The sequence below is a fragment of the Notothenia rossii genome (assembly GCF_949606895.1).
Source record: "Notothenia rossii genome assembly, chromosome: 7".
NCBI lineage: Eukaryota > Metazoa > Chordata > Actinopteri > Perciformes > Nototheniidae > Notothenia > Notothenia rossii.
Genome location: NC_136905.1, coordinates 82237938 through 82250437, shown reverse-complemented (window position 1 = coordinate 82250437; position 12500 = coordinate 82237938). Strand labels below are relative to the sequence as shown.

Genomic DNA, 12500 nt, shown 5'->3' with positions numbered 1-12500 from the left:
ACTTGTCATAAAGTTCGCGATAATAAAACCCACCCATTTAGAGGGAACATATGATTGGTCAGTTGTACTGTCACTTGACATTACTCTCTCAGTCAGTTACCCGGGCCCTCTTTGAATTCATAGCAGGACCACCAACAGCTCCTGTCTTCACAGTACCTCGCAGAGACGAGCTTCTTTCATTTAACCCTTCACATTCAAACAGAAACTGAATACGCAGATTCGAAGGATTTATTTATTTGGAAATGTAATTTTAAATACAATTAAATCAAGTTATTTTGGTAAAACTAATGAAAAATAAAACTAATGAAGAATATAAGTAAAAAAATATTTTAAAAATATATAATGTTTTTAAATATTATTTTGTAGAATATCTTAGGCCCTCAGAGAGGACATAGAGAGCCCTGACGGCTCGCCACTGTGTCGTTGTATTCATAACAAAAGGGGTGAAGTCACCGGGAATATTTAAGCTTCATTGATGTCTTGTATATTGTATTTTATGATTTATGCCTTCGCTGTATGGTAATTTTTTTTGTAGTTCACGTCTCCTTGTTTCCTTCCCTAAGCGTAGTGCTGCCTTAAGGTGCAACTCGTAAAAGTGCATGCTGTAAAGTCTTTAAACCACTATTTCAATTTGAGTCTTATGTGCGAATCTGGTATTTTTGTAATAATTATTTGTGCAGAATGAATTTTTTTCCAGGAGCACATTTTGGTAAACAAGGTATTTAAAATGTCCAAAATATTTCACATATTTCACTTTAAGCCAGAGTAGTCATATTTTGAAGCTTCCTTTTAGGGCAGAGTAGCTCTTTTAGATAAATGTTGTTTTTTACCCGGCGAGACGCTGTCGTTGGTCTCCTCGCGGTCCAGCCCCATCGCACCTTCGAAGAATCCTGCCGACTGTTTGTTTCCTTCATCACCGTCATCATTAAACTGTGAGGTGAAGGAGGAGTTAAAGCACAAGTTAACGAAGAAAGATAATCTAAGTTTAGGATGTGCAGCAGTGGAGATTTTACATTGTTCATGTTTATTGTTAATTAGAAAATGTATATTACGTTTTTGAGTTTGTTTTAAGTTCATTGTTAATGTTATTGATTGTGTTGTTGTTCCTGTTTACATGTTGTTGTTCTCTTCCAATGACAATTTACTGCACTACATATATTTCATACATTTAGTTACCAGTAAATCTGCAGATTCTGATAAAAAAAAATACACAAACAATCAATAAATATTATATTATTAAGATCAGATAGCATTTAAGCTATTTATTTTTAAGCAAAGTAAAAAGAACTACAAGGTATTAGCAGCAAATGAAGCTACTTTAAGTATTTAAATGAAAGTAGGCTACTTATATATGATATTTAGTACATTACTATATTACTACACAGTGGCGGACTGGCAATCGGGACGGAATCCCTATGGGCCGGTACTGAAGTGGGTCGATCGGACGTTGTGGGCCGGTCGGGTAAGACACTAGCACCCCCCGACGCCCCCCCCCCCCCGACGTTTTACTAGAGCAGTATTTACTTGCGGTACCGAGGTGGGCCGGCGGTACCGAAGTGGGCCGGTCGAGAGTCCCAGGCTGATTTGTAGTCCCAGTCCGCCCCTGTTGCTACATAGGCTACAGCCAGTGGTGTAAAGCAACTAAGTACATTTACTCTAGTACTGGGCTTAAGTACAATTTTGAGATACTTGTACTTTAATGTAATTGTAATTTAAGACTTTTTTGACTAGTATACATGAACACAGACCTCATGCCTGTCTTTAATTCAGAAAAGGATTACACTTCCACTTAATAACTATAGTCAGAATGAGGTTAGCTCTTCCCATGAAAGGAAGAAGCATGAAAACAGCAGCCTCAGCTGTAAAGTCACATGACGTGCAGCGACCCGGGGGACACTTTAAGGACCCTTCATATCAACAGGAGATTACACACTTTTGTTTTCTATTTATCCGAAGACAAACATCAGACGGTAAACAAACTTCCTACCTCTTCGTATGACCGGGATCTTTCTTTCCGGCCCATTCCTCTGCACTTCCTTTACAAACACTACTCTGCTCTTCAAAGAGAAACTCCTGGCTACTTGTGCGAAGTGTGAAAAGTAGTTTTAATAAATAAGAAATGCATTTTAAATTAAATGTAATTCCCTCCTTCTGAGGTCTCTGTTTACCGCTCTAAAGGGAGACAACAACACCCATGGGAGGTTTTGCGTAAACATTCAATTCTCCTCCCATGATAATGAAGCACCTACAGACCGCGATCCAATAGTAAACATGAGTGTCTTTCACGTTTCCTTGTTTCCTTCCCCCTAAGGTTGAAACCTAGTGCTGCCTTTAGGTGTAACTCGTAAAAAGTAGAAATGTGTGTGTAGTTGTTGATACATTGATTGATTGAATTGATTGAAAAGTTTATTAACAGCTTGTATATTGGGTACAGTACAGTACAGCTCAAAACATACAATTGTTAAGGGGATGCAGACCAGAGAAAGACTTTCGTCTTGTTTACATCAGGGTCCCCCATTTCCAATTCATCATATCATTTAAGACATATAAGACATATTTGACATACAGATGGCTTATTTACAATTTACATACAGGTGTTTTTTTACATACAGATGGCTTATTTACAATTTTAATTTTAGATTTCGTTCTAATACATCCTAACCGGACATTTAAGACATACCAAGTCTACAGATATACAGTTAGTAACAAAGTCTAAAATGCGAGTATGTACATAGATGGGGGGGGGGGGGGGGGAAGCTGTCCATTGTACGACGGGTTGAGATTTGTACCATTACCGGAGCCAGCTTTGCAATGCTCTCCCCGAAGGTGCTCTTTAAGAGAGGTTTTGAAGGTAAGTATAGTTTTACTTTCCTTTACAGTAGTGGGAAGAGCGTTCCACCTTGATGTGGCATAATTGCGAAAAAAGTGTATTCCACCTTTTTTGTGCCAAATCTGGGTTTTACATGATTTGTGGAGCTCCCTCTGGTGTTATGATCATGGTATTCCTTGACCTTTGGGAAGAATTTTGACATGTACATGGGTACCATAGAGGTTTAGTGTATCTTGTAGACCAGGCCCATTGCAAGTAGCTGTACTCTGTCGTCTACTCTAAGCCATCCTAGGTTGTCAAAGTGGGCAGAGGTGAGGTGGGTTCTAGATGAAAGGTCAAGCAGTAGTCTGACATTGCTGACAGAGGGAGCTACATTTGAATACAGATTTAAGAAATATCAGGTTGAGCATGTAATAAGCATGTTTTGTCTTGACTATATTACAACTATACTATAATAAAATAATATAGTATTTATATTATCGAATTGATTATGATTATTATTATTACTGCCCTGTTTAAACCAGTAAACAAAAAAACGAAATAAAAGCATTTAAAAAGTAAACAAAATGTAATTTAAAAATCATCTCTTAGAGGTAGGCGTCCTTGAAAAGTTGGCCGGCTAGGCGTTTATACAATTATTTATTTATTTCCATATGTATTATTGTATTTATTTAGTCCTGTATTTGTTTCCACATGTATTCATTATTTAATTTATTTATGAATATATTTATTTCCGTTTTCATTCATTTATTCCTTTATTTATTCTTACATGTATGTATTTATTTAATAATTTATACTTAAGTCATGTTCCGTCCTTCGTATAACGATGGAATCGATCGAGGTCGAGAGGTAATCTCTAAATATTCCGACGACATTGAATGCATCAGCGCTTCCCTCCAGCAGCAACACGGAAGTGGATGAAGTTTCTGCCATGGCAACAGCGAGAATCTGCGTCCTGCTGCTCGTCCTTTCTGCAACTTTAGCGGAAGATTTAAAGCTAAAACACAAAACCTCCAGAGAACCTGTGAGACTTTTCACCGAGGAGGAGCTGAACAGATACGACGGCGGAGAGGTGTGTGTGTGTGTGTGTGTGCGCGTGCGTGTGTGTGTGTGTGTGTGTGTGTGTGTGTGTGTGTGTGTGTGTGTGTGTGTGTGTGTGTGTGTGTGTGTGTGTGTGTGTGTGTGTGTGTGTGTGTGTAAATGCATGTGTTTATGACCAGTGGTCGAAAGTGACTAAGTACGTTTTCTCAAGTACTGCTACTTGTACTTTACTTTTATATTTTCATTTATTTCTTTACGTTTTTTATACTTTGTACTCTACCCCACTACCAATCAGAGGTCGATTATGTACTTTTACTCCACTACATGTATTAGTACATTTAGTTACGAGGCAGATTTGGATGAATGATGTACAGAGGACAGAGGTGGGAGAAGTACTCAGATCTTGTACTGGAGTAAAAGTAGAAGTATTCAGATCTTGTACTTGAGTAAAAGTAGAAGTACTCAGATCTTGTACTTGACTAAAAGTAGAAGTACTCAGATCTTGTACTTCATTAAAAGTAGAAGTACTCAGATCTTGTACTTGAGTAAAAGTAGAAGTACTCAGATCTTGTACTTCAGTAAAAGTAGAAGTACTCAGATCTTGTACTTTAGTAAAAGTAGAAGTACTCAGATCTTGTACTTCAGTAAAAGTAGAACTACTCAGTTCTTGTACCCAAGTAAAAGTAGAAGTACTCAGATCTTGTACTTGAGTAAAAGTAGAAGTACTCAGATCTTGTACTTGACTAAAAGTAGAAGTACTCAGATCTTGTACTTCAGTAAAAGTAGAAGTACTCAGATCTTGTAATTGAGTAAAAGTAAAAGTACTTTGATCTTGTACTTGAGTAAAAGTAGAAGTACTCAGATCTTGTACTTGAGTAAAAGTAGAAGTACTCAGATCTTGTACTTGACTAAAAGTAGAAGTACTCAGATCTTGTACTTCAGTAAAAGTAGAAGTACTCAGATCTTGTCCTTGAGTAAAAGTAAAAGTACTCTGATCTTGTACTTGAGTAAAAGTAGAAGTACTCAGATCTTGTACTTGAGTAAAAGTAGAAGTACTCAGATCTTGTCCTTGAGTAAAAGTAAAAGTACTCTGATCTTGTACTTGAGTAAAAGTAGAAGTACTCAGATCTTGTACTTGAGTAAAAGTAGAAGTGCTCAGATCTTGTTCTTGAGTGAAAGTAGAAGTACTCAGAGTGTAGGAATACTCTGTCACAGTAAAAGTCCTGCATTCAAAATGTTCCTCAAGTGAAAGTAGAAAAGTATTCTCATCAAAATATAGTTAAAGTAGCGACAGTAAAAGTAGTCGTTGTGCAGATTGGTCCATTTCAGAATAATAGATAGGATATGTTTTATAATGATTGATCATGAAAGTGTTCTCAAAGCTGGTAAAGGAGCAGCTAGTTTGAATGATTTTGTATACTGCAGGGTAGCTTGTGAATTTACTCCAGGTGGAACTAAAGTCTGATTTAACACTTGATTAGATTTCACATCATTCATCCACATCTGAGAAGTAACTAAAGGTATTAAATACATGTAGTGGAGGAGAAGTACGCCGTTTACCTCTGAACTGTAGTGTAGAAGTACTAAGTAGCATAACATGGACATACTCAAGTAAAGTACTAGTATGTCAAAATTGTACTTAATTACAGTACTTGAGTTTTTAAATATAAAATACTTAGTTACTTTCCCTCCAGCAGCAACACGGAAGTGGATGAAGTTTCTGCCATGGCAACAGCGAGAATCTGCGTCCTGCTGCTCGTCCTTTCTGCAACTTTAGCGGAAGATTTAAAGCTAAAACACAAAACCTCCAGAGAACCTGTGAGACTTTTCACCGAGGAGGAGCTGAACAGATACGACGGCGGAGAGGTGTGTGTGTGTGTGTGTGTGCGCGTGCGTGTGTGTGTGTGTGTGTGTGTGTGTGTGTGTGTGTGTGTGTGTGTGTGTGTGTGTGCGTGCGTGTGCGTGTGCGTGTGCGTGTGTGTGTAAATGCATGTGTTTATGACCAGTGGTCGAAAGTGACTAAGTACGTTTTCTCAAGTACTGCTACTTGTACTTTACTTTTATATTTTCATTTATTTCTTTACGTTTTTTATACTTTGTACTCTACCCCACTACCAATCAGAGGTCGATTATGTACTTTTACTCCACTACATGTATTAGTACATTTAGTTACGAGGCAGATTTGGATGAATGATGTACAGAGGACAGAGGTGGGAGAAGTACTCAGATCTTGTACTGGAGTAAAAGTAGAAGTATTCAGATCTTGTACTTGAGTAAAAGTAGAAGTACTCAGATCTTGTACTTGACTAAAAGTAGAAGTACTCAGATCTTGTACTTCATTAAAAGTAGAAGTACTCAGATCTTGTACTTGAGTAAAAGTAGAAGTACTCAGATCTTGTACTTCAGTAAAAGTAGAAGTACTCAGATCTTGTACTTTAGTAAAAGTAGAAGTACTCAGATCTTGTACTTCAGTAAAAGTAGAACTACTCAGTTCTTGTACCCAAGTAAAAGTAGAAGTACTCAGATCTTGTACTTGAGTAAAAGTAGAAGTACTCAGATCTTGTACTTGACTAAAAGTAGAAGTACTCAGATCTTGTACTTCAGTAAAAGTAGAAGTACTCAGATCTTGTAATTGAGTAAAAGTAAAAGTACTTTGATCTTGTACTTGAGTAAAAGTAGAAGTACTCAGATCTTGTACTTGAGTAAAAGTAGAAGTACTCAGATCTTGTACTTGACTAAAAGTAGAAGTACTCAGATCTTGTACTTCAGTAAAAGTAGAAGTACTCAGATCTTGTCCTTGAGTAAAAGTAAAAGTACTCTGATCTTGTACTTGAGTAAAAGTAGAAGTACTCAGATCTTGTACTTGAGTAAAAGTAGAAGTACTCAGATCTTGTCCTTGAGTAAAAGTAAAAGTACTCTGATCTTGTACTTGAGTAAAAGTAGAAGTACTCAGATCTTGTACTTGAGTAAAAGTAGAAGTGCTCAGATCTTGTTCTTGAGTGAAAGTAGAAGTACTCAGAGTGTAGGAATACTCTGTCACAGTAAAAGTCCTGCATTCAAAATGTTCCTCAAGTGAAAGTAGAAAAGTATTCTCATCAAAATATAGTTAAAGTAGCGACAGTAAAAGTAGTCGTTGTGCAGATTGGTCCATTTCAGAATAATAGATATGATATGTTTTATAATGATTGATCATGAAAGTGTTCTCAAAGCTGGTCAAGGTGCAGCTAGTCTGAATGACTTTGTATACTGCAGGGTAGCTTGTGAATTTACTCCAGGTGGAACTAAAGTCTGATTTAACACTTGATTAGATTTCACATCATTCATCCACATCTGAGAAGTAACTAAAGGTATTAAATACATGTAGTGGAGGAGAAGTACGCCGTTTACCTCTGAACTGTAGTGTAGAAGTACTAAGTAGCATAACATGGACATACTCAAGTAAAGTACTAGTATGTCAAAATTGTACTTAATTACAGTACTTGAGTTTTTAAATATAAAATACTTAGTTACTTTCCACCACTGCTGTGCGTACATGCATGTGTTCATGATAACGGTTTGTATCTGGATTTATCAACATGTGTATCTTCTCCGTTGGGTTCTTTCCGCCCTGTTTAGGAGGGTCAGCCGATCTACATGGCGATAAAAGGAGTTGTGTTTGATGTCACCAAGGGGAAAGGTAAACACACCTGAGGGAAATCAAGATATCATGATCTACTAGATAAAAAAACAAACGTCTGATAACTTAAATTTGCTTTTTCCATTCAAACAAAACTACAAAAGAAAGTACAATAGGCAAGGCAAGTTTATTTATATAGTAGTTTTTGACACAAGGCAATTCAAAGTGCTTCACAAAAATGAAAGATATTAAGAGCATAAAAAACATTAGAAACATTAAAAAAGCAAAGATGAATAACAGGTACATGAATAAAAGTTACAGTTTGAGATGTGAATAGTTCAATTAAAAGCAGCGACAAAAAGAAAAGTCTTCAGCCTGGATTTGAAAGTAGTCAGAGTTGCAGCGGACCTGCAGGTTTCTGGGAGTTTGTTCCAGATATTTGACAACACCTCAAAGTCTCACTTTCCTCTACCCCTAGTCTGCCCGTGAAATGAGTTCTTTTGACACTTTTCTAAACTTTTTATATTCCTTTCATCCATTTCTTTCAATCAGGGTTGGAGTTATGTGGGAGCCAATGGGAGGGTCTGAGCTCCTTTGAAAGCAGTGAAATCATACATCTGTGGGGGTCGCTAATACATTACCAACAACCATTATTTTAATCACAAATAGTGCATCTATGTGCAACACATGTTTTCCAAAAGAACCACGCATCGTATTCTCTCTTGAATGACAATATGCCTGCACTTCAGCTCCAAGGTGCGCAATCTATGCCTGTGAGCCCGAAGAAGATTCTTCACCCGTATATAGGCGCGTTCACACCAAGTACTTTTCCCACAAAGGTTCCTGAGAACTCTTTAGTTCTCAGGAACTAAGTACAGATCGCGTTCACACTGGAATAAGTCCCTGAAGAGGATTAGGCAAATGAAGCCGCTGACGTCACTTCTTCTTCTTCTTCTTTGGGTTTACTGGCAGGCCGCAAACAACTTCTCGGCGTATACTGCCACCCGGAGTCCCCGGAGTTAGGGACTGGCCTTCGGAGTAAACAACCAGAACGCCGACACCTCCTCATCTCCACCGCTCCCATGTTTTATTTTGTGTTGCCATAAGTTAGTCTCTAATTGAGTCTAATGCTAATAATGCTAATGCGAGGATAATAAAATGGCGGCTTCACAAAAGTTTTTGGGAGTTTGACGGGGCGTGGTTTGCAATCCGTCCAGCCAATCAGACACAGGAACCTTTTTCTCCCACGGAAGTCCCTGCTCTCTAGCAGGGACTGAAAGGGGGGTAAAAAAGGTTCTCTAGAACTAATTTAGTTCCTTTGACTTTTTGGTGTGAACGCAACTAAATCGTAGTTCTCAGGAACCTTTGTGGGAAAAGTACTTGGTGTGAACGCGCCTCATATCACCCGTTATTACCCGGCTGTTATTGATATATTTATCTCCGCTCCTAACGTTAGTTTTAAAGACCCTCATGAAGCTCAGATTATAACTCGAACCCTGCTTTCGATCCTAGACACATTGACTCCCGTTTGAAAGTGTCCAGCCTGGATGTGAATCTACGCTCAGACGTATCCACTAACAGATCCTGATGTGTTATTTTTCCCGTTGCAGAGTTTTATGGAAGAGACGCTCCCTACAACGCTCTGGTGGGTAAGGACTGCACTCGGGCGGTGGCTAAGATGTCTCTGGACCCTGCAGACCTGACATCAGACACTGTGAGTTTATCACAATACATCCACCCATTGTTCGACTGCAGCGTTTCCCATAGAGTCCCAATGTTTTTGCTGACTCCCATGGGGGAGGTGCAGCGACATCTGACACCTGAGTGTGAGGCTACGGACAGAAAAGCATTCATGTAATTATACAGTACTTACACACTTTGTCAAATTGCAGGACCAAAGCACATCGTACAGGGTGGTACAACAGTAAGAGAAGCTGAACAGATTACTCGTCAACCAAATCAATATTATTTTAATACTTAAGTAAGTGTCAATGCACCATAGGTTCAAAAGCTTCTTCCTGTTCTTTATTTTCCGTATCTATAATAATGACATGATACTAATATAATAGTCAAGTCTATTTTATTTTAAAGGGTTCCTATCATACTGTTTTTCATCAATATATCACAGGTCTCAGATATATACAGAGCCTGTCTCTGATTGGCTGAAACACCAAACAGATCATTGCAGCATTACCCATAATCCCCTCTGTTTCAGCCCTGTTTCTAAAGTGCTGATTCTCTGTCTGTTGCTTTAGATGAAAATAAGGAGCCCCTCCCCACGCCCCTCTGAGAGACATTTGGTTACAAAGAACTCAATGGTGCTCTAGGAGGAGATTCAGGTGATAAGGGGGGGGGGGGGGGGGGGGGTTACCTTGGTTGCTGATTGGCTAATGGTTACACATGACAACACATCTTTATGACATCATAAAGTGGCCAAAATCTGATCAGCTCATTTTCAGACAGGTTTTTATAGAAATGGATCAAAAAGAGAGAGAATCTTTGTTCCTGAAACTTTCAGAGTCTCTTTCCACAGAGGGGACACATGTTGATGTAGAAGAGACATGGAGAAGAGGGGACACATGTTGATGTAGAAGAGACATGAAGAAGAGGGGACACATGTTGATGTAGAAGAGACATGAAGAAGAGGGGACACATGTTGATGTAGAAGAGACATGAAGAAGAGGGGACACATGTTGATGTAGAAGAGACATGAAGAAGGGGGGACACATGTTGATGTAGAAGAGACATGAAGAAGAGGGGACACATGTTGATGTAGAAGAGACATGAAGAAGAGGGGACACATGTTGATGTAGAAGAGACATGGAGAAGAGGGGACACATGTTGATGTAGAAGAGACATGAAGAAGAGGGGACACATGGTGATGTAGAAGAGACATGAAGAAGAGGGGACACATGTTGATGTAGAGGAGACATGAAGAAGAGGGGACACATGTTGATGTAGAAGAGACATGAAGAAGAGGGGACACATGTTGATGTAGAAGAGACATGAAGAAGAGGGGACACATGTTGATGTAGAAGAGACATGAAGAAGAGGGGACACATGTTGATGTAGAAGAGACATGAAGAAGAGGGGACACATGTTGATGTAGCAGAGACATGAAGAAGAGGGGACACATGTTGATGTAGAAGAGACATGGAGAAGAGGGGACACATGTTGATGTAGAAGAGACATGAACAAGTGGATTTTGCAGAATAGGTGACCTTTAAAAGTCCCAGATAAAAACGTGTTGACTAAATGTCTTGTTTCCCCCCCCCCCTATAGACGGGCCTCAGCGAGGACCAGCTGGAGTCTCTGGAGAGTGTGTTTGAGGGAACGTATAAAACCAAGTATCCCATCGTGGGTTACACCGCGTCTCGAATCCTCACGGAGGACGGGAGTCCCAACAAAGACTTCAGACCTGAGGACCAGCCTCTCTTCCAAAGCAAAGATGAGTTCTGACCTCATGTGTTTGTTTTTATGGAAGCTACAATCATCCCTCGAATGCTGAGTGCATTACGTGAACAAGAGAAGAACAAATACATATAGAAACGTGTTTTATTGATATTTACTTGAACTAAATGTTTACATTATGCTTTATTATCTGAGAGCTTTAATTGCACAATGCCTTTCAAACCATTTCAACACTTGTTGTACCCTTTTGCTGTTAAGATTATGAAATACTGAGTAGACATATTTAATAAAACTCTCCTTGGAATTAGATGTTAGTATGTTTTATCATTTTGTATTCATCATTGATAGCGAAGAGTTTAATCTTTAGGTTATGCAAATTCAGAAAATTGTCAAAAGTCTTTCAGAACTCATGGTTATTATGTCTTTCAAATGTATGACTTTGTCCAAAAAACGAAATAATTGTTCTGTCGATTGAGTCTTCCAATATTTGATTTGTCGTTAGATTTTTCTACCTAGTGGTGTCATTAAAATGCACTGCCCTCTAAAATATATATATATATATAATTAAGGAGGCAAGAGGCAACTTTTTATGTCCTTCTAATGCTGCTCAGAGTCATTGAAGTAAACCATCAATCAATCAATCAATGTTTATTTATATAGCCCAATATCACAAATGTTACATCTGTGTCAGTGGACTTCACAGTTTGTACAGAATATCAGTATGACAATACGACACCCTCTGTCCTTAGACCCTCTGTCCTTAGACCCTCTGTCCTTAGACCCTCACATCGTACAAGGAAACACTTCCAGAGTAAACCCACAGTTTAAAGGGGAACATGGGAGAAACCTCAGGGAGAGCAACAGAGGAGGGATCCCTCTCCCAGGACGGACAGACGTGCAATAGATGCCGTGTGTAAATCGAAGAGATAATACATTTGCAACAAAGGTAGTCCAAATGTTTGGGAATGCATGTGTGTATAATAGGAAGATGAATCCAGGACTTATGATCCAGGACCACAGCCACGACTCAGGATCCAGGACTCGCAATCCATGACACAGGACCGCGGGATCATCCATGACTCCGGATCCCGGCGTATATAGACACCAAAAAGAAAGACATTTGGGGAAGCTGGGTTAATGGGAACATGAGAGTACACAGGTATAGACAGAGAGAAGGAAGAAGTAAGATGTCCCCCGACAAACTAAGCCTATATCAGCAAAACTAGGGGCTGAATCTAATCAGCCCTAACTATAAGCTTTATCAAAAAGGAAGGTCTTAAGCGCACTCTTAAAAACGGATAGGGTGTAAACTGTAAACTGATGTTCCCTCCCCTCCTCTTGGCACACGTGAGTTTAACATGAACCACTTTTAGCGACGTCTGGAGCTAACTTAATTGAAAAAGAGTTGATACCACTGCCCTGCATTTAGTTTACTCAAAGCATTGAGCCATAAATCAAACTGTAAAGAGGCCCTATTCTGCTTTTCGGGGTTTTCCCTCTCCTGTAGTGTGCTCTCTAGGTTTGTGTGCATGTAAATGTTCTGCAGAGGCTAAAATACCAAAGTTCCATGACATCACTATGTAACGATAAACGATTTGTCCC

General features: G+C 39.0%; 2 protein-coding genes across 3 annotated transcripts in view; one reads left to right on the top strand and one right to left on the bottom strand.

Annotated features, from left to right (window-relative positions):
• Positions 1-2285, bottom strand: part of pacc1 (proton activated chloride channel 1) — a 12948-nt gene extending 10663 nt beyond the window's left edge. For both annotated transcript variants that reach the window (XM_079694246.1, XM_079694247.1), the window contains exons 1-2: positions 1988-2285; positions 831-930 (exon numbers count right to left, since the gene is read on the bottom strand). In XM_079694246.1, coding sequence (XP_079550372.1) covers positions 831-930; positions 1988-2023 — 136 coding nt within the window. In that variant the 5' untranslated portion in view covers positions 2024-2285. The remainder of the gene's footprint in view (positions 1-830; positions 931-1987) is intronic.
• A 3276-nt stretch (positions 2286-5561) lies between these two features.
• On the top strand, positions 5562-11205 carry nenf (neudesin neurotrophic factor). The gene is made up of 4 exons (XM_079640798.1): positions 5562-5737; positions 7487-7547; positions 9098-9201; positions 10770-11205. Exons 1-4 carry the CDS (start codon positions 5597-5599, stop codon positions 10944-10946), a joined length of 483 nt encoding a protein of 160 aa, XP_079496924.1. The 5' UTR covers positions 5562-5596; the 3' UTR covers positions 10947-11205.
• Positions 11206-12500: the final 1295 nt, after the last annotated feature.

Coding starts and splice junctions, on each gene's coding strand:
- nenf (XM_079640798.1), top strand. CDS start 5,597: ATGGCAACAGCGAGAATCTGCGTCCTGCTGCTCGTCCTTTCTGCAACT. Junction 7,548..9,097: donor TGATGTCACCAAGGGGAAAG/GTAAACACACCT, acceptor TTCCCGTTGCAG/AGTTTTATGGAAGAGACGCT. Junction 9,202..10,769: donor CAGACCTGACATCAGACACT/GTGAGTTTATCA, acceptor CCCCCCCTATAG/ACGGGCCTCAGCGAGGACCA.